This window comes from Salvelinus sp. IW2-2015, linkage group LG20 (assembly GCF_002910315.2).
Source record: "Salvelinus sp. IW2-2015 linkage group LG20, ASM291031v2, whole genome shotgun sequence".
Lineage (NCBI taxonomy): Eukaryota > Metazoa > Chordata > Actinopteri > Salmoniformes > Salmonidae > Salvelinus > Salvelinus sp. IW2-2015.
In genome coordinates this window covers 26220556-26246868 of record NC_036860.1, presented here as the reverse complement: position 1 = coordinate 26246868, position 26313 = coordinate 26220556, and the positions used below count along the sequence as shown (strand labels likewise).

General features: G+C 46.8%; 1 protein-coding gene across 2 annotated transcripts in view; it reads right to left on the bottom strand.

Moving 5' to 3' along the window:
* Window positions 1-6335: 6335 nt before the first annotated feature.
* Window positions 6336-26313, bottom strand: part of LOC111980267 (protein Jade-1) — a 143673-nt gene continuing 123695 nt past the window's right edge. For both annotated transcript variants that reach the window (XM_024010966.2, XM_024010967.2), the window contains exons 10-12: window positions 24872-24989; window positions 18490-18621; window positions 6336-12827 (exon numbers count right to left, since the gene is read on the bottom strand). In XM_024010966.2, the coding sequence (XP_023866734.1) occupies window positions 11860-12827; window positions 18490-18621; window positions 24872-24989 (1218 nt within the window). In that variant the 3' untranslated portion in view covers window positions 6336-11859. The remainder of the gene's footprint in view (window positions 12828-18489; window positions 18622-24871; window positions 24990-26313) is intronic.

The following is a 26313-nucleotide window of genomic DNA, read 5'->3' as shown; positions in this document are numbered from 1 at the left end:
AGAGAGAATGATTTATTTCAGCTTTTATTTCTTTCATCACATTCCCAGTGGGTCAGAAGTTTACATACACTGAATTAGTATTTGGTAGCATTGCCTTTAAATTGTTTTACTTGGGTCAAACGTTTCAAATAGCCTTCCACAAGCTTCCCACAACAAGTTGGGTGAATTTTGACCCATTCCCCCTGACAGAGCTGGTGTAACTGAGTCAGGTTTGTAGGCCTCCTTGCTCGCACACGCTTTTTCAGTTCTGCCCACACATTTTCTATAGGATTGAGGTCAGGGCTTTGTGATGGCCACTCCATTACCTTGACTTTGTTGTCCTTTAGCCATTTTGCCACAACTTTGGAAGTATGCTTGGGGTCATTGTCCATTTGGAAGACCCATTTGCGACTAAGCTTTAACTTCCTGACTGATGTCTTGAGATATTGCTTCAATATATCCACATAATTCTACTTCCTAATGATGCCATCTATTTTGTGAAGTGCACCAGCCCTCCTGCAGCAAAGTGTAACAGTATAACTTTAGACCGTCCCCTCGCCCCGACCCGGGCACGAACCAGGGACCCTCTGCACACATCAACAACTGACACCCACGAAGCGTCGTTACCCATCGCTCCACAAAAGCCGCGGCCCTTGCGGAGCAAGGGGAAACCCTACTTCAAGTCTCAGAGCAAGTGACGTAACCGATTGAAACGCTATTAGCGCGTACCCGCTAACTAGCTAGCCATTTCACATCCGTTACAAAAGCACCCCCACAACATGATGCTGCCACCCCTGTGCTTCACAGTTGGGATGGTGTTCTACTGCTTACAAGCTACCCCCTTTTTCCTCCAAACATAATGATTGTCATTATGGCCAAACAGTTCTATTTTTGTTTCATCAGACCAGAGGACATTTCTCCAAAAAGTACAATCTCTGTCCCCATGTGCAGTTGCAAACCGTAGTCTGGCTTTTTTATGGCGGTTTTGGAGCAGTGGCTTCTTCCTTACGGCCTTTCAGATTGTCGATATAGGACTCGTTTTACTGTGGATATAGATGCTTTTGTACCAGTTTTCTCCACCATCTTCACAAGGTCCTTTGCTGTTGTTCTGGGATTGATTTGCACTTTTCGCACCAAAGTACGTTCGGCTGCGTGGTCCCATGGTGTTTATACTTGCGTACTATTGTTTGTACAGGTGAACGTGGTACCTTCAGGCCTTTGGAAATTGCTCCCAAGGATGAACACATTTTTTTCCTGAGGTCTTGGCTGATTTCTTTTGATTTTCCCATGATGTCAAGCAAAGAGGCTTGACATCTGAAAGGTAGGCCTTGAAATACATCCACAGGTACACCTCCAATTGACTCAAATGATGTCAATTAGCCTATCAGAAGCTTCTAAAGCCATGACATAATTTTCTGGAATTTTCCAAGAAAARTATGGCACATTCAACTTAATGTATGTACATTTTGACCCACTGGAATTGTGTATTATAAGTGAAATGATCTGTCTGTAAAAAATTGTTGGAAAAATGACTTATGTCATGCACAAAGAAGATGTCCTATCTGACTTGCCAAACCTATAGTTTGTTAACAAGAAATCTGTGGAGTGGTTGAAAAATTTGTTTTAATGACTCCAACCTAAGTGTATGTAAACTTCCGACTTCAACTGTGGGGACGACGTCCTCGATGCACTTATTGATAAAGCCAGTGACTGATGTGGTGTGACGGAGTAACTCAGATGTGACTGAGATGAACGAAGAATCCCGGAACATATTCCAGTCTGTGTTAGCAAAACAGTCCTGTAGTTTAGCAATCTGCTTCATCTGACCACATTTTTTAGACCATGTCACTGGTGCTTCCTGCTTTAATTTTAGCTTGTAAGCAGGAATCAGGAGAATAGAGTTATGGTCAGATTTGCCAAATGGAGGGCGAGGGAGAGCTTTGTACGAGTCTCTGTGTGTGGAGTAATAAGGTGGTCTAGAATTTTTTCCCCCTCTGGTTGCACATTTAACGTGCTGATAGAAATTAGGTAAAACGGATTTAAGTTTCCCTGCATTAAAGCCCTCGGCCACTAAGAGTGCCGCCTCTGGATGAGCGTTTTCCGCTTTGCTTGTGACGGAATACAGCTCATTGAATGCGGTTTTATTGCCAGCCTCGATCTGTGGTGGTATGTCGACAGCTATGAAAAATACAGATGAACACTCTCTAGGTAGATAGAGTATCTCTTGATAAGCTGTAGACCACACTACCTCAGGCGAGCAAAACCCTGAGACTTCCTTAAATATTGTGCACCAGCTATTGTTTACAAATATGCATAGGCCCGCGCACTGTGTCTTACCAGAGGCTGCTGTTCTATCCTGCCGATAGTGTATAACCCGCCAGCTGTATGTTCTTAATGTCGTCTTTCAGGCATGACTCGGTGAAACATAAGATATTACAGTTTTCAATGTCCAATTGGTAGGATATACGTGCTTTCAGTTCGTCCCAATTATTTTCCAGCGATTGAACGTTGGCTGGCAGAACGGAAGGCAAGGGCAGATAGCCACTCTTTGCCTGATCCTCACAAGGCATCCTGCTCTCTTTCCACGACACCTACGCTTCCTTTTCCAGCGAATCACGGGGATCTGGGCCTGGTCGGGTGTCCGTAGTATATCGTTGAAGAAAAACTCTGTCTAATTTGAGGTGAATAATCCCAGTTCTGATGTCCAGAAGGTCTTTTCGATCATAAGAGATGGTAGCAGCAACATTATGTACAAAACAAGTTACAAACAATGCGAGAAAACAAACAAAATAGCATGGTTGGTTAAGAGCCGATAAGACGGCAGCCCTACCCTCCGGCGCCATCTTCGCAAAACACCAGAAAATAGCCAAAAAGAGTAGAACCAGTTAACCCTGCTTTTCTACTGATTTTACTCACAAAAGCTCTGACGAAGGCCGTGAGGCCGATACGTAAGCTTATTAAAGATCAGTGACACTATCAAGAGCAATGTGCGGTTTCCTTTTTCCTTCACACTGATTTTACTGACATTGATTCTACTATAAATGTTCAATATTTCTTATGTATGTAAAAAGGAATAGTGTCACCATAATAAAATGAGAGTTCAGTTCACGTAACAGGGTTGACCTTAAAATGAGGGACAGACGTAAATGAATCACTAATAACATAAATTATAATCTTCAGAAATGACTGTCAAAGCCAAAAAATAACTAGGGCCTCTTAATGATGGTGAAAACTTGGAGAAATGTTGGGGTTAATTGGGTTAACATTTTCCTAGATGCTGAATTTTGGCACTTAAGCAAGTCTTTATTCCTATAAAAAACAGAATTCTCTATGTGGTCTATATTCAAGTGCACTTCATTTAATATGTTATGATGTTGACTACTTTAAACGTCTTATTTTTCAGAACCGCTGGACCTAATTTGGTATGTTGAATCTATGGATGCATGTCTTTAAACACAACATCTTCCAATATTCTAGCTCAACCAAGATGGCTGCTACAAACCAATGAGTTTGTATGAGTTTTTAAATTTTATGTCTAACATCGCCACCAAAAGGCCAAACTGAAAGACACTCTACAGGTTAGCTAGACACATCATCGAACATGTGTGCCAAATGTAATCACTCGGAGTCAAACCGATCAAGAGATATAAACATGTGCCAGTTATACCGCCATCGTGTGATCGATCTGAAAGTACTTGCATATGTTGAGTCTTCACACTGTTTGGAACATGTGTATCAAATGTCGTCCACGTAAATATAAAATGGACGCAAAAGGCACTCTTCGTGGAACGACCTGTTAACCTACTACTCTACAGCTTAATAAACACTTTGACTGAAGTCTACAGGGACAGCCATCTTTGAAAGTGTTAGTTTTTTGGRTAACAATATAGACCAGTATTGGATTTGTGATTGTCAATAGAGCTCCACTCCAAATTAGGACAATATTGTAATTGTCCTCAATCGTGTACTGTTACTGTAGCCTAGTGAGGAATTGATTTTGATGTAATTTAATATGGCCACAAGAGGTCACTAGTTGAGTGTTTCACTGTCAACTCCTCCTGTCCGGCTTCCACTCTGCAGATCCGCTCTGGCAGAACAGTGTTCTCTAGTTGCTTAGTCTCCTCCAAAATGGTTTAACATGCGGGGTCATAAAGTCAGGCCAGTTGATGTAGACATCCTGTCATGGTAGCAGCCCCTTCCTCCCACAACGCCATGTTAAGGGATGCCCAGCCGTAGCATTGACATAAATTGGCAACTAATGCCCCTCAGAAGTGACTTTTTCCCAGCTGTCCACCTGCAGGAGACAAAATGACAGCTGCCCCCTCGTGTGGCAGGATGACTCAACTGCAATCTGTTTCTGTTTTGGACAGAAACGTTACAGACGAGTCAGAAGAGGTCATGGGGGATTATTCACCAACATGGCAACTGTCCACATTACAGTGACATAATCATATTACATTTACCAACTGTTTGTTCATATAGACAGACATAGCTAAGAGGTAGCAATGAGTCTAAACAGCAGTGATGGTATCAAATCATTATTTTAAAAGGATACATGGTGGCCTTATGCGTTTGTGCGACTATCAAGATACCATTACTTTTAAAAATCAACCAACTTTTAGTTTGGTTTTTTCAATTCACACACAGGTTTACTCCCAGTATAGCTGCTCTACTACTATTTTTTAWAATATAGATTTGATCGACAGCACTTCTTCTGTCATGGTGGGTATTTACTAGGGAAGTAATACAGTACGTCACTTACAGCAAAGTGCCTTGGACCCAAGCCATGAACAACAATAAACTATCTTTCATTTCCTGCGGGCTGGTGGGTAGGACTCTTTAAACAAGTCGTCCACAAAGTCAACGCTTGTTTCTTTAAGAGCAGCGGGAGACCCTAATTCTTCCCAGAGAACACTGAAGGTCACGCTCTTAACATTTGGCCTTTGAGGAGGGGAACAGACAATTTCAGATACTTTAAGGATGATTTGTATAAACTACCCTTTGGGTCCGTCCCAAATGGCACCCTATTCCCTATATAGTGCAGTGGCACATAAAGGTCTGGTCAAAAGTAGGGCAAAGGGAATAGGGTGCCATTTGGGATGAAAATGTTTCCTACCCAGTTATTCTGCTTGCTGGATGTCCTGGGAAATTTGTTGTAAAAGTGTCTAAAAGTGGTGTAAATTTGACAGGAACATGGCAGAAGTCCATTAACATTTTGTTATAAAAGATTCTCTCTGCTTCGTCAAGTCTTTAAAGTACGGGATGTTTTTGATGTTACTTGGAAATGTTAAACGGTTGACATAGGCACATGGTATATATAGCAAGCTACAGTATGAGCTATCAAGCACTGAGAGGAACTAGCTGTATAAAGATACTATGGTTTTGTTCACCTGAAGATTAATGTGTTAACAGCAACTTATTCATCACCTTCAGCTTTTCTTACACATACACTTGTCAACATTTAGTAGGCCTACAACTTGGGATGTTTCATATATAATAGAGCGTTTTACAATTAGTACATTCCTCTTAAGATAGCTAGGTGAAGGTGGCAGGGGTGACTTGGGGTTTAAGATCATTTTTTGAAGAGGTAGTGTTTCAGAAGTTTTAGGAAGATTGGCAGGGACTCAGCTGTCCTGACGTTAAGGGGAAGCTTGTTCCACCATTGGGGGAGGGGGGGGGGGGGGGGCAGCCAGGACAGATAAACGCTTTAACTGGGCATAGCGGGAGGTGACCCCTGTGAGGTTGAAGGGCCAAGAAACCAGAGTTGTGTGGTTTGTGCCCGGGTTGGGGTGTAAGGTTTGAGCATAGCCTGAAGGTAGGGAGGGGCATTCCCCTTGCAGGTCTGTAGGCAAACACCAGGGGATGCGAGCTTCAACTGGAAGCTAGTGGAGTAGGCGGAAGAGCGGGTGACATGGGAGAAATTGGGGAGGTTGAAATCCAGGCGGGCGGCGGCCTTCTGGATAACTTTCAATGGTTTGATGGCACAAGCGTCACCTTTTACTGTCCCTTTATCTCTCAACCTACAGTACATGTAAAATGAAGTATCTAGCCTAGTTACCTCTGGGTCCGTCTGTAGAGACCCAGATTGATTCAACACAGTGTGACTGAATCAATCAACCCTTGAACAGCGCTTTAAAAAGGGGAATCAGGTATTAGTACATAATTTAAAAAAACGTTTAATTCAATGATATGCAGCCATTGATTCTTTAAGAATATCACTTAGAAATGTGCTTAGTTTAACTATCGTACCCCATCCCTCAACTGTTTATCTTTGTTGTTATTTGAATCCCAGATTGCCCCTTAAAAATGAGCTCCTGGGATGGTGAACTGAACAGAGAGACAGTCCAGAGCATGGGTACACAGAAAGCACTGCTTTATTGACTACACTGGTCAACCACACCATAGTGCCGGGGGGAGGAGGGGGGGGGGGGCAGGTGGGAGGAAGGGGGTCATAGTGGACGCAGCAGCCGTCTTTAAGGCAACACAAACAGCATGCAGATACAGTCACATGGAACATCATAATATTGCTTTTTAACGTTTTGCTTAACATTGAAAGTGTACAAAAAGGAAAAAATAGTTTTTTGCACTAATGAAAAATACATTTTTTGTTTTTCCTCCTACAAAGACTCTAATACAAGAAAATAAATATTGCAAAAAAAGCCAAAAAATAATTTAAAATAGCTCTTCTTTTTAATATATGTTCAATATTTCTCTTTGCTATTAACAAATGGCACAACATTCTTTGAAACAAAGAATACAGGATAAACTCCTGCAACATTCATATTATCGTATTGTAGAACTGATGCAGATCGAGCCTAATTGGGTGTGGAATTTGATAGGATACGGCAGCAGAGATTTCAGCGCCTTTAAAGGACAAATAAGACAGCCACGTGGTGGAGGGAGGAGGAACCATGTCAGAGTCTGCTTTGATCGGAGAGATCACGTACTCCTATCAAAATGACGCATGTGACCATTAGGAGATACAGGACAGGCATATTGGCTGTGTTTACAGGCAGCCCGATTCTGATATTTTCCCCCCACTAATTGGTCTTTTGACCAATCAGACCAGCTCTGAAAAAAGATCTGATGTGATTGGTCAAAAGACCAATTAGTGCCGGTGTAAGTCAACGTCAGAAAAAGGCACCCCATTTCCTACATAGTGCACTACTTTTGACCACAGCCCTATGGGGCCCTGGTCAAAAGTAGTGCACTATATAGGGAAGTGGGCGCCGTTTGTGATGTAGCCTGAATTTGGAGGCAGCAAAGTGATGCCAGATCAACTACAAAAAACAAAACCTGCTAAGTATCAGAGCTTGGCTCTGTTGCAGAGACACAACCGGTAAATTAGCCCGACCTTAGGAGGAGCAGCTATGGTTATGGATAAACCTTCTCTCCTGGAAATGGATTCATACGTGTATTCATACAAGTCACGGAACGAAAGTCGCAAACAAACATGGGAGCAAGTTGTTTGAACTGTGGAACTTGAACATTTTGAAATGCTATTGAATTTAATGAGAGGAACACATTCTGTGACCCTGCTGGTCACAAATAGCTTGAGTACATCCTAAATGGCACCCTTTTTCCTTCATAGTGCACTACCTTTGACCAGGGCCGTAGGTACTATAATAGGGAATAGGATGCCATTTGAGATGCACCCGCTGTGTTGCCAGAGAGCAGCGGTTAGTTTCTGTGAGTGTTCTCCATGGAGGAAGTGAGAGAACAAAAGGTCTCTCCCAGGCTTCAGCTGCACGCTGATCAGCCCACTGGGGAGCCGGCCTGACCATTTTAACTTCAATTAGCCCAGAAACACACACACACACACACACACACACACACAAATGCTTGCACACACACAGATACACACTCGTGACTCGACAGACAAACATGCACGCACACACAAGCATTGACTCGGACAGACACTAAAACAAACGCACACTCACTACTGGCTATGCAGTTCCCACCTTTCAAATCAATTTCTCTCTGGTTCTGCATATAAAACAAAACCAGAGAAAGTAAATAATCCTAGCTCCAGTGAAAACAGAGAAGTGTTTGCACTTTACGTTTTGTGAGCCACACAGAGGGAGGGACAGAGAGAGAGGGAGGGGTGTTGTTTAGATTCCCTGTCTGTTAAGTTCACTGTGGACAGGGTGCAAACACTAAGAGGAAAGAACAAACTGTCCTCTCTCTCTCTCACTCTCCCTCTCCCTCCCTCCCTCCACCAGTGTTTCTCTCACTCGCTCTCCCTCCCTCCACCAGTGTTTCTCTCACTCACTCTCCCTCACTCCACCAGTGTTTCCCTCTCTCCCTCTCGATCTTTCGCTCTTCTGCCCAGAGCGGCAGCAGTGACAAACGCTCCCTCCATTACACAACACATGCACGTCATTATTTGTCCTTAAAGCTTCTTCCTTTGACCCGCCCGTGCTTCAAAACTCTGAAGGAGCTGAGGCGGGCCGTCGGGAACACTGAAGAAGGGGAGGGAAGTGAGACAGAGCACTGGTCTGCGGGGCGGGTGTTGGATTGGAACCATACTTCCCAGTGTGGAAGCAGTCAGTCGACGCTCGGAGAAGCGCTAGTAAGGAAGCAGTCTGTCTGATTATGAGTCAGCATTCTAGTTATATGAGCCGCGGCTGAAGCGTTACAAAAACAGCTTGCGAAGGCTTTTAACACGGAAACAAAAACGGTTTCTAGTACAGTATTCTACATTATTGTTGGTGCATAAAAATAAAATAAAAACGGATAAGTAAACGGCAGTCAAACTACTTGAACCAGTTCCCTAAGGGATAAAGCAACTAACACAGAAGAGGAGATCCTTTTCAATGATGTTGTCGTTGTGTTCTGTTAGTGTGCTGACGGCTTTTGTCACGCTACAGACAACAACAGCAGCGGCAGCAGCAGCTGGGTGGTACGGAGACAGCACTAGGACATTCATCCACAGCAACGGCAAAGCAGCATTTCTCAACCCAATTCCAGGGGACCCACTGTCGGGAATGCACGTTTTGTTCCAGCCCAGCACTAACACACCCTACTCAACTGATCATCACTTTGATTAGCAGAATACGGTGTGTTAGTGTAGGGCTGGAATAAAACATGCAAACCAGGTGGGTCGTCAGGAATGGGGCAAAGAAACCCTGCTTGAGGAGGATAATAATAATACCATCCATCCATACTCTGTAGGATAATACCATCCATCCATATGTAGGATTATACCATCCATCCATACTCTGTAGGATAATACCATCCATCCATACTCTGTAGGATAATACCATCCATCCATACTCTGTAGGATAATGTGGGATAATACCATCCATTCATTAATCTATAGTCTGCATGAAAAGTGCTGTCACCTGCTGCCTGCTGGACCGAAACGCCTCACCACCTCACTAAAACTCCAGCCTACTGTTTCTGAAAAGAAGCGGAGGAAGAGGGCGTAGACGCCCCTCTCCAATAATAAGAATAATAACAACCTGTTTTCTACTACGTTGGGGGCCGTACATGAAGGGTCCCATCTAAAACACAGCCTAGTCTAAATCTGTGTATATATTGAATATTGAAACCAAGTTTACATTTCATTGTCTTAGCAACACGTAAACGGTTAGGTGGTGGGGGTGGATTCTGTGGGTTTACTACAGTGCTAACCCCACTCACCCACCCCGACGACCTATCTGCAGACAACGATGAGCATTGTTGTTCTTATGGTATTATGTTGTAACTGTAGAATACGAATGAATAGAATGTGCTACTCATTCTGTTTCTATGGTTGTAATGGTCTGCCTCCAAGGGTTACGGTGGATGGAAAGGAAGGAGCCAGACTGGCTGTAGACAGACAGTGTCACCTGACCAATACGCTGCTTTAGGAAGTTTCATCCTGAATCCTTGTGTCCCCTCTGGGACAGGAAAACAAACATAAAAAAACGAGTCATCTTCTACATTACGACCCTGTTATACCAGCGCTGGGGGTTGTCAGCGGGCTCAGCCATCAGCCGCCCATCCACACACGGTTCAGCAGCATTCAACTCTCTCCAGGTTGGGGGGAGGGGGACGTAGGCCACTCCATCCAGAGTAGGTCAGTGGCACAGAGGGCCAGTAAGTAACACACCTGTGGGAGCAGGGAATGGGAGAGTCCAAGGTGGAATAGTGGTGGTGGGTGTCAGGACGCCCCCCTCTTTAAAAAGGCCGAGTCACACCATGCCAGCGCAGGCCTGAGCAATGCACAACTCCCATGTGAGGCTGCGTCACAAATGTCACCTTATGCACTAAGCAGGGAATAGGGTGCCATTTTGGGACGCAGACAGAGTAAGTGCATGGTGCCCTGTCTGTTATACACACTGTTCTTTGGCATTATCAACTCAGGAGACAGCCAGGTGGGTAGTAGTAGTAGTGTACTGACTGAGACATGTGAAAAGCTCTCAGCACAGTAGTAGTCAGAGTTTAAACAGTGAGCATTGCCAAAGGAACCTTTTCTATACATACCTATCATATGTAGAAAAGGCCTGTATATGGTATTATATATTTACGGATGAACTTTGATTTCAATACATTTTCAACCCTTCTTCGTCGCCTTCAATTATTATTTTTTTATTTTTTATTTTTTTAAACCCTGAGAAAATACTGTGGACCGCTTTTAGTACAAAATACAACTCTCTGAGACGAAAAAAAAKCAACAAATTTACAAAGAACTCAAAAAAGTAGTCAGAATCCAGAACTCTGTGCTGTAGCTGACTATACGATTCGTCTGATTGGAGCAACAATGACTCCAGAAGTTGCTTTGTTGGGGCAGCACTTTGCACAAATATGGTAGAACGGTGTGGCTTTGCATGCGGTTGGGTTGATTAATGGCAAAAGCTGCATTTACATATTTTTTTTTAGGCACTACAATTAAGGTCCGAGAAGCCCTCTGTTTCAGTACGCTTGATGGCCAACAACAGATTTTCCTTTTTTTGATTGTAACAAATCTGATTATAGAAGTGATTGATAAACTTATTTTTGGGGGAGCGACAGAAGGCACACGATAAAATACTGTTTCTCCAATGATTCAGGCCCAAACGGAAGATGAGGAGGAGTCAGTGAAGAGCTGACGTAATTATCAACCAGTATGTTTCTACAACGGCTGGATCCAGACAGAGTCGTTTAGAGTATGTGTGTGTGTGTGTGTGTGTGTGTAATGTTTGTGTAATGTGTCTGGTGTGCATGTCTGAAAGAGTGTGTGTGTTTATGCCACAATGTTTGTGTTACAGTTCCTGTTAGCTATTTGTGCTTTTAAAAGTCTAATATTTGTTTGATATTTTCTGCACATTTCTCAGAATGATGCTGAACTGAAAGGCTTTTTAAAAACATCAGATCCCAGGAATCGCCTCGCGGGATTCCATCTTACGCCAAGAGAAAGGAAGAGATTCGTCTGAACCAGCTTATAATGCCCACAAAGTATTCACCCCAATGCTAGCGGCTAGTCACCACTGACCACACCACTAGGAAGGGTTGATGACATGGTTCACCGCCATGTTATACTTCAAAATAAAAACTAAAATGTAACATTGTCCAAAATCCATTTCCTCTTTGTCTTCTTACGTCATCATACAGCATTTGTTACTTTAACAAGCACTACTAACATCTAGGGTCTCGTTGTGTATGTAGCTATCTGACTAACAGCTACGTTCAAATCCCCAGAACAGAGCAGAGAGACTGATTTAGGACTAGTGAAGTACAGAGATTTGGTTCATTAAAGCGATCTAGAATGAAAAGAACGGCATGTATAATATCAAAAGCACAGACGGACAGACAGACAGTAGCCATGGTAGCGGGAGCTGGGATGGAGCTCCGGTCAATCTGAGAAATCAGTGTGTCTTCTGGACGATGGTTTGTGTGAGCGCCTCAGTTTTTTTTCTACAACGCTAGCACGCTCCTCCTCAGCAGGTCCTCGCTCCCAGAATGCAACTGGGCCAGGCGGAGCTTGCGGCCGCTGGAGCGCGTGTCCGAGTCGCTCTGCTCGGCGTCAGAGAAGTAGCCGTCCGTCTCGGGGTCCAGCAGCGACGACGATGACGTCTCCTTCACTGGGTGGGGGTCCCTCTCTCTCTCCCTATTCAGGGGGCGCTCCACCACCTCTTTCCCCCCTCCACCCTTCCCCCGGGACTTACCCTGCCGGGGCAGGCGGAGGCGCAGGGCCGTGCGGTGACCGGGACCCCCCCCTGACCTCCCCTCAGGCACTGTCCCGGGACTAATGCAGGGCTGTGGGGGGGAGCAGGAGGCCAGAGGGGGCGGCGTGGGGGCGGACGCTGCCCCTGTACCAATGAGGCTGTCCCAGGGGCCGCGCTCCTCCGAGATGTGACAGGAGTCCATTTTGGAGGTGGGCGGCTGCGGCGGCGGGTCCAGCGGTGCCTCAGTGCTCCTGGTCTGGGGGTGGTGGTGATGGTGGTGGAGGGCCTTGGAGCCCCGGGACCTCTCCCCTCTACGGGCCCCGTGGCCTGGCCTGTCATCTGCCAGCAGAGTCCCCTTGGCTGTGGCTGTGGCTGTGGAGGAGGCGGTGGCAGCAGCAGCGGGGCTGACAGCGGTGGCAGAAGGCGGGGTGGTTGCTACGGCGGTGGAGTGTTGGGCCCGGGCTCTGGGCTTGCCCCGGGTCTTGCGGCCCAGCTGAGGGGTTTTCCAGGTGGACTTCATGGAGTGGTCCATCATAAGGCTGAGCAGGCTCTCCTCTCCCTGCAGCAGCTGGTCAGACAGCAAGCTGGCCGTCTTGTCACGGTGCTGCCCGGCGTCCAGGGCCCACTGGCTCAGCATGTCGTCAGCCGTGATCTGCACCGACTGGGCCAGCCAGCTGTCAAACAGCGAGTTGTCCAGAGGGAAGGTCTTGGGGAAACCTGGGGGAGACATGGACAGGTGAGAGGACCATAGAGGACCAGTCTAGAGCGAGGGCGTCAAACTCAATTCCAGGAGGGCCGTGTGTCTGCAAGTTTTTGTTATTTCCTTTCAATTCGTGCCCAATGAAGACCTAGACAACCAGGTAAAAAGGAGTTCTTAATTAATCATTGACCTTAACTGATCACTTAAGTAACAAGGGAGGACTGAAAACCTGCCGACACACGGCACTCCCAGGAATTGAGTTTGACACCCTTTTTATACAGATGATTCTTATATCTCATGAATGTCTATGGGAGGTTAGTAGGATCGACTGTTCCGTCCAAAACATAAAGCCTTCCGGGAGGAAGTCTGGAGCAAACCTGTAAAACATAGGAAGACACAGCGTAGGACTGGGTGACAAAGTACAGTATGGGGGATTTGTGGTCGGAGTCGTGATGCTAAACCRGACCAGACTTTCCTTCATCGAATCAATCATTTAACAGGCGGTAGGGTGTGCGTCCCAAATATCAACATATTCCCTATATGGTGCACTACTTTTAACCAGTCCCCTATGGGCCCAGGTCAAAAGTAGTGCAGTACATAGGGAAAAGGGCACATTTGGGACTCAACCCCCTATCTACCCCACTTCCTGTGTGAGTTTAAACAATGCATTAGCCCCGTTCTGCGTCTGTCTGTCTGTCTGTGCTTTGTCACCACCACCACCAGGGACGTTCACTGTCAAACGCAGCTTTTGGAGACAATGCATGCTGTGTGTGTATATAATTACGAGATTTGCATGGCTCCTCGTCTGTCATTAAGGCCCAGAGTTGGCTGCCAGAGCCTCTCTGCAGCTCGGGAACACCGATTCTCACAGGAAATAGAGGGAAGGAGGGAGAGAGGGAGGGAAACGCACTGGTGCCAGGCGGTGTCGCAAATGGGACCATATTCCCTATGTAGTGCACTACTTTTGACCAGGGCCCGTAGGGTTGCAATACATAGGCCGGGGATAGGGCGCTATTCAGAACACACCTAGAGACAGAGCTCCATCCACCACCCGTATTCCAATCCCATGAAGTCCCTCTCCCACGGTCTGGGAGATGCATCAGGGGACAGCACGCCGGGTAACACTCTCCACTCCCCGAACCCTGCCTCTAAACCAGAAACACACTGGGTTCCTGTCAACCCAAAACATCATGAGCCACTGTTCACAAAGGATTTCACACACCTTCCAACAAACAGAGCTTGAACGCACACACACGCGCGCGCATCTTTTAAAAAAGGTAGACCTGCTGAAAATACATTTAAACCCGATAGGTGTGGCGTTGTTTCAATGAGCTACAATGACCTCCTTAAATATGTGTGTCTCTGTCTGGTGTGGAGTGGTGTCTATCTCCTCAGGTGATGAGTAAGGTGCTGGCTGGCATAGGGACAGAGTATTAGCAGTGGTGCAATTGGCTCCAGCTCCACACACCCAGCCTGCCTGTTTAATGAGATGAAGCTCCTACTTAGAATAGCATTTTTAAAATCACAGTCATTAACAGAGCGGGCTAATTCCACCACAGCCCCTATTGAAGTATGGGAGGAACACAACCGAGGAGAGGAGGGATAGAGGGAGGAGAGGAGGCAGGGAGGATCAACTTGAGAGACGCTCTCTGCTGGGCATGTCAACATCTTAGCACAGAGACACGGAGGTAGGGATGTGGGGACGGAGGGAGAGAAGATTGGAAAACAAGTGTACTTCTCCCCGCAAACCGAGATGCTAGTCAGCACACCTTTTTATGGTCCATCAAAAGTACAACTAAAGTCAAGTATTCTCCGACGAGTTGCTTACGTAAAAAGACAGACCGTTTGGGTGTTTTTGTTGGACAATGCATCTCCGTTGTCATTTACCCGGCAACGGATTACTCCTATTGGAAAGGCATTGGGTCCAGTAGTGCACTAAATAGGTACTAGGGTGCTATTTGGGATGCATCCTCTACCCAGTCACCCCCCTCCTCCCCCTTCAGTCCATAAGGCACTGTGCCCACCAGGAGGTCAGGAGGAGCTGCTGTGATTGGATCAGCATCCCCAGGCCAGCCGTTTCCATGACGCAGCAACAGCACCAGCGCCTCTGCTGGAGACAGGAGACTAGAGAGGGGAGGAGGGAGGTGTGGAGGGAATGAGAGGTGGTGAAACAGAGAGAAGGGAGGAGGGAGAGAGGGGGAAACAGAGAGGAGGAGGGGGGGAATAGAGAGAAGGGGAGAGAGGAGAAACAGAAAGAAGGGGGCAGGGGGGAATAGAGAGAAGGGGAGGAGGGAGGGATGGGGGAACAGAAAGGGAGGGAGGGAGCAGAGTTGGAAAAGAGAGAAGGGAGGGCGGGGGCTGGTCGTGACCCACTCTGCTCCACCTCTCCTCTTCATCTCCAACCCACCCCGCTGCGCATGTCTGCTGGCTGCAGCCCCTCTCCTGGCTCTGCTCCTTGGACCCGGTGAAAGCAGCCCTGGGGCCTAGGCTGCTGCGGTATGGTAGCAGCCCACGCTAGGCTAGGTGAGGCCCGGTAGGGCTAGGAATGCACTGGCTGGGACAGGGCCAGACCAGGCTAAGCTACGCTAAGTAGGGCCAGGGAGGGAGGTAGGCTAAGCTACACTAGGATAGGCAGGAGGGAGGGAGGCTAAGCAAGGCTAGGATAGGCAGGGAACGGAGGGAGGGAGGGAGGCTAAGCTAGGCTAGGATAGGCAGGGACAGGAGGGAGGGAGGCTAAGCTAGGCTAGGCTAGAAAGGGCCAGGAATGCGCTGGCTGGGGCAGAGCCAGACTTGTGTTTGTGCAGGCCCCGCTACAGTGTGCCAATTGTTCTCAGGTGCCAACTGTCGCCCTGACAACCCCGCATACGCACGGAGCGAGGGAAAGAGAGGGGAGTGAGCAGTGCGAGTCAGCGACGGAGAGCACTGTAAACTCCATGCCTGAAGAACTTAGAGGCGGAAAAACAAATTAAGTGTTAAAATGATGCCCAAAGTATCAGTCTGGGGAGAGAGAGTTATTATCCAGCCCTCTCAATATCAACACCCAGAAGGTCTTGCAGTCTATTTGACCACTGTAACACTCAGAAGGTACTCTACACCACTCTGTCTGCCACCCAGGGGTCACATTACAACAGGCTTATCACGGTGGACAGATGCCAGTATCCATCCGCGTCCCAATTTGCACCCTATTCCCAAAGGGCTCTGGTCAAAACTAGTGCACTATATAGAGAAAGGGGTGCCATTTGCGACTCTCCCAGCCCCTGTCCCGCTGCCTTATCTGGAGATGCTCTCCCCTACCCTCTGACCCCCTGGGTTATCCTGTTCCGTGAGGGAAGGTCACACACACTAAAGCCCGGGGATTTAAGAGAGCAGCTCTGCCTTAGTAGGGGGGCACGTAACTGATCTGGCATCACCAAGGACTCAACTGGCATCTCTCAATGACATGGTATATCACACCAGCCAACAGGAGAGTGCAAAAAGTGTCCGGGAAGAACAATAGAATACCAGTACTACTACAGCATCCATTTCTGTTGAGAAACACAACACACACACACACACTTGGGGTTAAGTGCTTAAAGGTAGAGTTGGAGTGTATACCAACCTGCTCCTACATGGTACACATGCAGTCAGTCAGACAGAGCACTACCGAGCAGTCTGACAAAGAGCAGATGGCCTCAAAACACATACACACACACCATCCTCAGTCGCCAGCATAAAGGCTTGTCACACACAAAACCCGATCAGGTAGGCTGAGTCGATAACATCTGAGGAATCAGTCAGGCGGAGGGAAAAAACAAAACAGTCCTCCGTTACATGTTCTGTTATCACAGCACTGTGGAGCATTGATATAACTGTGAAGGACAGTCAGGAAGAAACCCGCAGCTAGCCACTGTTAAACGTGTTATTTACCTTAACCTAAAAAAGGTCAGCGCTCTGCCTACTGAAAGTGATGCTACCGTCTATCGTCGCTGTGTCGCGTGCTATAGGTGGACCCTGAAGTGTGTGTTTGCACCACCGTAGTTCTATACCGCACTGCTTATAATGTAACAATAGGTTCCCCCATGTAATAGGTATCAAACATAGGTTCCCACGTGCAAGTTCTTCACCAGGTCCACCTGTTTACTGGTTTTGGAGTGGTTAACATAACGAAAAGCTGAAAGTGAAGTATAAGGATCGGCATTGGGAAGCACCGGTCCCACGGGAGCTCTTAAGAGTCGAGGGCTCTGTGGACACACGTGGGATACGGTTCGTCTTTGGTACTGTAACCAAGGCTCGGGTCATAAAGGCTCCTCCGGCCCTGTCCATATGTCGGTTCTCAGCTCCAATAAAGGGGCCAAGCCACTCGCAATCACATCAGCGTCTTAGTCATGTCCGCTAAAAGACAGGTATTGACCCAGAAAGTTAAATATTGCAGGACAACCACAGACGTCAACATTGGCTAACAGTTTCCTAGTCGATTCCCTGTTAATGGTTCTGCAGATTCTCTAGGGATGAAGGATGCTTCTAGTTGAGTATGTGTAACCGAGGAACAACTTTTCCTCCTGAATGTTGATACTGTAAGCATCTTCATCATGACCATCAGCTGGGGAGAGTTTGGACACTGAATAGTGCCGAGCGATTAACCGAAATGTCGGTTATTTTTCGTTAAAAAAACAAACTAATTGACCGACGTCAGTTCAATTATTTGAATTCCATTTCATTCGGTTTTCCTTCTAAGCTCAATGCGCACATTGCAGTTTCCCTAGATATAAACCAGATCCAGCCTGAACTGTGCGATGTAGTAGGGAGTTGTAGTTTCCAACAGGATAATATTCTACATATTTACAACATTTTATGTGCTAAACTAACTACAATGACCACAATCCATTGCGCATCTACTTGTCCGGTCTGTGTTTCTTTTACGCCTGCTACTTAAGAGAGAAGAACATGCGATCGTGAGGTGACATAGAGAGCAGCTGTTGCTTCGAAAATACACGATCTAAGTGATTGATAGTTGGTATTCAGTAGTCATAAAAGTATGCCTCATTTACTTTGAACTACTAAAATAGTGATTTCTTTCAGACAGCATAGACAGCAGCTCTGTAGAGATGAGACGACTTAGAATGAAATCATAAAGTCATCAAATAAAACAAATATACATAACAAATTCAATATTTAATTAAATAAAGTCATGTGAATAAATGATGGTTAATAAGTGAAAAGCAGTAATGGGCAGTCACTAACATCATGGGACTTTCATTACAATTATTTTATTCTGTGTTACAGCATTCAACCAAAATAATCGAAACCGAAAACCGTGATAATTTTTTTTAAACAATCACACCGAAACAACCTCAAAATGTACTAATCGCTCAGCACTGACACCGATGTCTTCTCCAGAGATGGTATCCACAGAGGAGACCAAAGCTGCATCCTGATTCACCACACTTTGCCCWAAGTGTGCACTTGTACACCCCCAGTAATTGATTTGAATGCAACATTGTTAAATCCATGACAGGGAGTGTGCAAGTGCACACTTCAGAAGAAGGGTGTAGAATCAGCACCCAGCTCTAGATGGTGCGAGCCTGGACAAGTCTGGGGAGGTGTGATAGCAACTCAGGGGGGAGTGGGTGTTATACACGTCATCAACTCAACTGGAAACTCGCAGCACATACACAAACCCCCGTGGTGTGTCAGACCTACCTAGCTGTTTGAGGAGGGAGCCGTTGTCAGACTTCCACCTCTCTTTCTTCTTCTCCGGGCTGCTTTTCCGCCGCTCCTTCCCCTTCTCCTTCACCCCGTTCTGTCTTCCCTTATGGCCCTTCATGGTTTTCTCTGCAGAGGAAATAGAGCAACATTGAAGTGGAGCCAGCCAAGCATGAAGTCAGGGAGAGGCAGGTCAAGACCGGGATATTTTTTCTCATGAGACAGATCAACTACTGGTGTTTTTAAACTGATTGGCTGTGCCCTTGGGGACATACCGCGTGCGCCCTTGGGGACATACCGCGTGCGCCCTTGGGGACAGGGCGCACTTGGGGACGTACAGAGTGTGCCCCAAATGGCAGCCTATTCCCTATATTCTGCAGGGCTGCAGTCAAAGGTAGTGCACTATATAGGGAGCCATTTGGAACACATGCTGTGCAGCAGTTAAATACAGCTGCATAATGTAAACACAGTCATATACTGAGGAGGCTATGTAGCAGTCAATGTTTGATTTCATTATCGTAAACTAAATTGGGGGTCAGTACTAAGCAGTGAACAGTACCCTGAGGCTCCTTGTCTCCATCCTGGTTAAGTTTACCTCTCCTCCAGTCAGAGTGAACCTTACACTGAGAAACTGAGCTATCTGACCCCAGAATGGCACCTTTAACACCACCAGCTGGACTAATCGTTGTGATGAGAGAAATGACCCATCACCTGACAGACCAAACTGAGAAACTGTCCCACTTCTCAGAAACGCTCCGACCAAAGAACTCCCTCACAGTCAAAACCTTCACCATCTCTATTCACAGCTCGTGTGTAGTCATTGGGGACTGTGAGGCACAGGAAACCCACCCACACTCACAACTACAAATATGCTCACAAACAAGCACACTTACAGTAAATATACAGTACCAGTCAAAAGTTTGGACAGATACTCATTCAATCATTTCTTTATTTTTTACATTGTAGAATAATAGTGAAGACATCAAAACTATGAAATAACACATATGAAATCATGTAGTAACCAAAAAAGTGTTAAACAAATGTTATATTCTTCAAAGTAGCCACCCTTTGCCTTGACAGCTTTGCACACGCTTGGCATTCTCTCAACCAGCTTCACCTGGAATGTTTTTCCAACAGTCCTGAAGGAGTTGCTGAGCACTTGATGGCTGCTTTTCTTTCACTCTGCAGTTCAACTTATCCCAAACCATCTCAATTGGGTTGAGATCGGATGATTGTGGAGACCAGATCATCTGATGCAGCACTCCATCACTCTCCTTCTTGGTCAAATAGCCCTTACACAGCCTGGAGGTGTGTTTTGGGTCATTGTCCCGTAAAAAAAAAAAAAAGATAGCCCCACTAAGCACAAACCAGATGGGATGGCGTATCACTGCAGAATGCGGTGGCCCTTGAATTCTAAATAAATCAGACAGTGTAACCAGCAAAGCACCTTCACACCTCCTCCTCCATGCTTCACGGTGGGAACTACACATGCGGTGATCATCTGTTCACCTACTCTGTGTCTCACYAAGACATGGCGGTTAGAACCAAAAATAAAAAATTTGGACTCATCAGACCAAAGGACAGATCTCCACTGGTCTAATGTACATTGCTTGTGTTTCTTGGCTCAAGCAAGTCTTCTTCTTATTGTTGTCCTTTAGTAGTGGTTTCTTTGCAGCAATTTGACCATGAAGGCCTGATTCACACAGTCTCCTCTGAACAATGATGTTGAGATATGTCTGTTACTTGAACTCTGTGAAGCATTTATTTGGGCTGCGATTTCTGAGGCTGGTAACTCTAATGAACTTGTACTCTGCAGCAAGAGTTAACTCTAGGTCTTCTGGTTTGACTGACCTTCATGTCTTAAAGTAATGATGGACTGTTGTTTCTCTTTGCTTATTTGAGTTGTTCTTGCCATAATATGGATTTGGTATTTGACCAAATAGGCCTATCTTCTGTATACCGCCCCTACCTTGTTACAACACAACTAATTGGCTCAAAGGAGTCATAAAATGATGTAGATGAAATGAAATACAAACTAATTCACCATTAGTAAGAAGGAAAGAAATTCCACTATTTAACAAGGCACACCTGTTAATGAAATGCATTCCAGGTGACTACCTCATGAAGCTGGTTGAGAGAATGCCAAGAGTGTGCAAAGCTGTCATCAAGGCTACTTGGTGGCTACTTTGAAGAATCTCAATATATTTGGATTTGTTTAACGTTTTTTTTTGGGTTGCTTCATGATTCCATACGTCACTATTATTCCACAACGTAGAAAACAAAGAAAAACCCTTGAACGAGTAGGTGTGTCAAAACTTTTGACTGGTACTGTACATCTGCACTAGCATCTATTTGGACACACACAGAGACACAATAAACAGAGGGAGAGCACCCCGCTGAGAAACCGTCCCACTAGCTGTGCGGTTGGGTTGGTGCCCCCCCCACACTTATTGTTGGGGAACATGTTTTAACACGCTCCCGCTGCTTAGACCAACAGTGGAGCGGGTGGCGTGCACGCCTGACTTCCTCTCATGCTGGTTATAATAGAGGCTGAGTTGAGTTGTGGGGGCACTGAGGGCTCCCCAACATGCTTCCCTAGCATGGAGGAGCAGGACATGCATGGGGGGGGGGGGGGGGGCTGAGTGGTACCTCACTGTGGTCTTCCTGGAGGTTGTGTTTCACACTGAGGCTACCCTGGGTGTGGGTGTGTATACATGTGCCAGTGTGTTTCAACAATCTGTTGTGTTGGGTGTGTGCGTGCCTGAACATCGCGTAAGTGTGTGTAGGATAGAAGGTCATATGTATGAGTGTGTGTTAGCTATTTTTGTGAATATGTGTGCTGTCGGAGAAAAAAAAAACCTATTTCTGAAACGGTCCAACTTGGAGAGACATTTGGAAACGTTGTCGTCAGATCAGTTTTGTTTTTTTCTCTCCCCCTCCTCACTTCTCCCTCTCTTTCCCCTCTCATTTACATTTTCTGTTGCCGTCAGTTAGGTGCAGTGCCTCCAAGGATTCGTCTTTTTGAAGGTGTGTGTTCATTTCCTCTCTTTCTGGGAGCACTCAGGTGCGGTGGTGTGTGTGTGTGTGTGTGGTGTGTGTGTGTGTGTGTGTGTGTTGTGTGTGTGATGTGTTGTGTAAAAGAGTAAGTGGTGTTTGTGTTTGTTGCACCGTGCCCCACTTCTTACCTGCGCTCATTAGCACGACACCAAAGCGTCTTTACACTCCCTCTACCACTTCCTCTCCTTCTCTCTCATGCTCCTCTACCACTTCCTCCTCTCTCCATGCCTCCCTCTCCACTTCCTCTCCTTCTTCTCATGCCTCTCCACTTCTCTCTCTTCTCTCTCATGCTCCCTCTACCACTTCCTCTCCTTCTCTCTCATGCTCCCTCTACCACTTCTCTTCCTTCTCTCTCATGCTCCCTACCACTTCCTCTCCTTCTCTCTCATTGCTCCCTCTATCCCACTTCCTTCCTCCTTCTCTTCTCATGCTCCCTCTCTCTCTAGAAGACAGAGAGCTCACCCAGAGTCCCTCCACACACACTTCTACAGAAGGTAAGCCAGTAGAAAGGAACCTTTAAGACTTGACTTGAATATCCCCTAGACAGATAAAAATCTTGCGTTCCATATATGCACCCTATGCTAAACGCAACAGTTTTTGACCAGGGCCCATAGGGAACAGGGGGCATTTGGGACTCTCCCTGACCCTATTACACGCCCTCAGTCATGTAGTAGTTGCCAGTGTAGTAGTAGTCACTGCAGTGTCCATGTCCTCCCTCTGGCCCGTACGGGACCCATAGTAACCACACTCAGAGGCGTGACAAAAGTCTTTACACACTACTCCCACTTGCCAAGTAAAGGGCCAGGGCAAAGAGTCTGAGGGTTTCCCTGTGTGTCTGTCAGAGAAGGGAAACGGAGCCACCTGTTCACAAATAATAGCCAGGACTCTCTGGAGTCTAGAGAGGAGAAACTAGAGAAAGAAGTGTGTGTGTCTTGGAAAAGGGAGGGGTGGGTTTGGTGGGAATTTATGTGCTACTTAATCATTTGACAAGAGGAAATGGCTATGTGTTAGTTCAGGTGTGTTGTTGGAGTGGGATCTGTCTATGTGCTGGAAAAGGAAGGTGTATTGTTGTTGTGAGAGTCTTGCGTGTGTGTCCTTGTACTATGTCTGTGTGCACACTTGTCGTCGGTGTGTGTGTGTGTGTGTGTGTGTGTGTGTGTGTTGTGTGTGTGTGTGTGTTGTGGTGTGGTGTGTGTGGTTGTTTGTGCTGTGAGCGTCGGGTGTGTATGTTGTGGTTAGACTGGGGAGTTGTACGAGTCTCTCCAGCCGGTACTCAATTTGCAGTGTTCATCATTCCTGAGCTCCCAAAGCCCGCTGATGTGTAGTAGGACCTCCCAACTGCACTTCTCAGCGCTATCAGGGGCCTGTGTTGGCTGCCCGGCGCTAAGCAGCCATATCTATTCACACATGGAAATGAGGGGCCGACACAGAGCCGGGGGAGGGGACAGATAGCTCCGTGATAGAACACACTGCTTCAGTGGATGCGGCCCAAATGGCACCCTACACCCTATGTGGCGCACTACTTTTCACCAGGGCACCCGTGGGCCCTGGTCAAAAGTTGCACACACTAGGAAGGGAGTAGGGGGCCATTTGGGACGCAGCAGACAGGGCCTCTGCCTGCACCCTGCTCGCTTAGATGGAGAAAGATGGGGCTGTCAGTATCATAATGACTGGGCGACCTCTCTCATATCCCTCTCTTTGCCTCTACATCGCTCTACTTCTCTCCTTTTTTCTCTCTCTACATCGCTCTCCCTCTTTCTCTACTTCTCTCCTTTTTTCTCTCTCTACATCTCTCCTCTCTCTCTCAATTCAATTTCAACGTACGGGCTTTATTGGCATGGGAAACATGTTAACATTGCCAAAGCAATTGAAGTAGATAATAAACAAAAGTGAAATAAACAAAAATTAACAGGAAACATCACACTCACAGAAGTTCCAAAAGAATAAAAGACATTTCAAATGTCATATTATGTCTATGTACAGTGTTGTAACGATGTGCAAATAGTTGAAATACAAAAGGAAAAATAATAAACAAATATGGGATGTATTTAGAATGGTGTTTGTTCTTCACTGGTTGCCCTTTTCTTGTGGCAACAGGTTGCACATCTTGCTGCTGTGATGGCACACTGTGGTATTTCACCCAGTAGATATGAGAGTTTATCAATTTTTTATTTATTTTTTGAATTCTTTGTGGATCTGTGTAATCTGAAGGAAATATGCATCTCTAATATGGTCATACATTTGGCAGGAAGTGCAGCTCCGTTTCCACCTCATTTTGTGGGCAGTGTGCACATAGCCGGTCTTCTCTTCAGAGCCAGGTCTGCCTACGGCGGCCTTTCTCAATAGCAAGGCTATGCTCACTGAGTCTGTACATAGTCAAAAGCTTTCCTTAAGTTTGGGTCAGTCACAGTGGTCAGGTAATTTCTCTCCCTCTTCTTCTCTATGAATCTCCCTCCCTCCCCAGCTCACAATAACCATCAGTTAGCCTGTCACCACGGGAGAGACGGGTTTTCTTTCCACAKGTCACGGCAAGACTCCCAACACAGAACACTGGGCTATTCCCATGTTCCACATGCCCAGCAGACGTACAGCCAACCAACGCCGAGTATAGCCAGAGCGCATAGCACGGTATGCGTCCCAAATGGTGCCCTTATTCCCTAGGTAGTGTACTACTTTTGCCCAGAGCCCTATGMGCCCTGGTCAAAAGTAGTACACTATGGGGAATAGGGTGCCAATGGGGAAGCAGGCCATGTCTGGATGATCTCAGCTTCCACAGTGATAGCATATTGCTTTGTGTCTACCATCTAGTCCTGAGAGTGAATCCACTAGGCGGAGTCACTGGGCTTTGAGGGCTGAACGCAGCCTAAGCTGAAGAGCAGCAGTCCATGTAGGCACCAACTCAGGGAGGGCCCTGCCCACCTGCCTCTGCAAAACTGGGACGGGCTCGGTTCAAATACTTTACACGTGCATCCTTCCCTCCCTCCCTCCTTCCTTGAAGTCACATGGGAATGGAATGGAAACCTGAAGTATTCCCTAAATCATGACCAAGGGTTCCATCCCATATTACCTCAAGGAGGGAAGGATGCATGTTTAACATATTGAACAAGGAGATAAGGGTGCATTTTGAAAGTATTAGAACAGGGCTACATACTGCTGTCCTGAATTCACCCTCGTTGAGGTTATAACAGGAAGGAAGTCACAGCAGTGTAATACTGTATGTATGTCTGTTTCTGTCAAACACAGCCCTACACTGCAGCTGGTGGCTTGTGTTTGGGCTCTCTGATCGTGTGCGTGCGGGTGTGTGTGTGTTTGTGCCACTCACCTCCAGCTAGGTCCTCCTCCAGCAGCTGGATCTGCAGGTGGAAAATCTTCTCCTGGAGGTCACACAGGGAACTCTTCATCTTCTCCCGCCGAGTGACCATGTAGCACAGGTTCCTCACCTGCACAACCCAGCAGACAGAGAGACACACGTCAACACCCTGAGACAGAAGAGACACACGTCACACCCCAGAGACAGAGAGACACACACGTCACACCGAGACAGAGAGACACACACCGTCACACCAGACGACAGAGAGACACACCCCAGAGACAGACGGAGGACCTAACACCCCCCAAGAGGAACAGGGAAGGAGCACACACACCCAGAAGACGAAGGAGACCACACCAGATATTCGAATAGAGCAACACAGCCAGAGACAGAGGAGGACACACGTCAACACGTCAGAGACAGATGAGACACAACCCAGAACGGATGTAGACACGACTCACACCCAGAGACAGAGACACACGGACTAGAGAGACAGAGAGGAACCCACCCTAGAGGCAGAGAGACACTACGCAAGTACAGAGCGACACCACCCAGAAGACAGAGAGACAACCGTACACCCAGATAGACAAGAGCACACCCAAGTACGACGAGACACACCCAGAGACAGATAGACATAAAGAAAAAAAAACAGGCCTCACCAGAGAGCGAACACACCCAATATGAGAGATAGAACATCCCAGGAGCGAGAGAGACACACTCCACAGGAACTAAAGACACGCCGCAGCAGACGAGAGAGACACCCAGAGACAGAGAGACACCACCTCGAGACATGAGAGACGAAGAGACCAGAGAAGAGAGACCCTCGTCAACACTCCAAGATGATACAAAGAGACACAAGCCAGACGCAGAGACCACCAGCGTACAGAGGAGAACACCCCAGAGACCGCGGACTAGACTATCACCGTCCCACCCCAAAGACAGAAAGAGCACCGGCAGAGACACACACAGAGACCGGAGAGAGCAGACACTACGGAGGCCCAGAGAGACACACGTTAACAACAGTCCTCTGGAGCCCATATACAAACCAGGGGTTGGATCTATGTGAGTGAGAGAAAGTGCTCCTGCCATTATGATATGCTCACCTGTCCAGCTCCTCCTCTCTGTCTTTATTTCAGTGTCTCAACTCTCCTCCAGATCTGCGGGTAGATGATAGGGGTAACTTAACTGCAGCCAAGGGTAGGAACCAGCTGACTAAATTCTCTTAGCAGCATCACCCCCCCCCATCCAACTCTCACCCTGTCAAATCACTTTCATATGTTTCATGTGTGTTTATGGGTGCCTGGTTTGGCAGTGGGACAAACCGAAGGGTTCAGTGTGTGTGTGTAGTGTGTGTGTGTGTGTTGGTGTGTGTGTGTGTGTGTGGTGTTGTGTGTGTGTGTGTGTGTGTGTGTGTGTGTGTGGTGGAGAGCTGGAGCGACTTAACGCGCATCGAC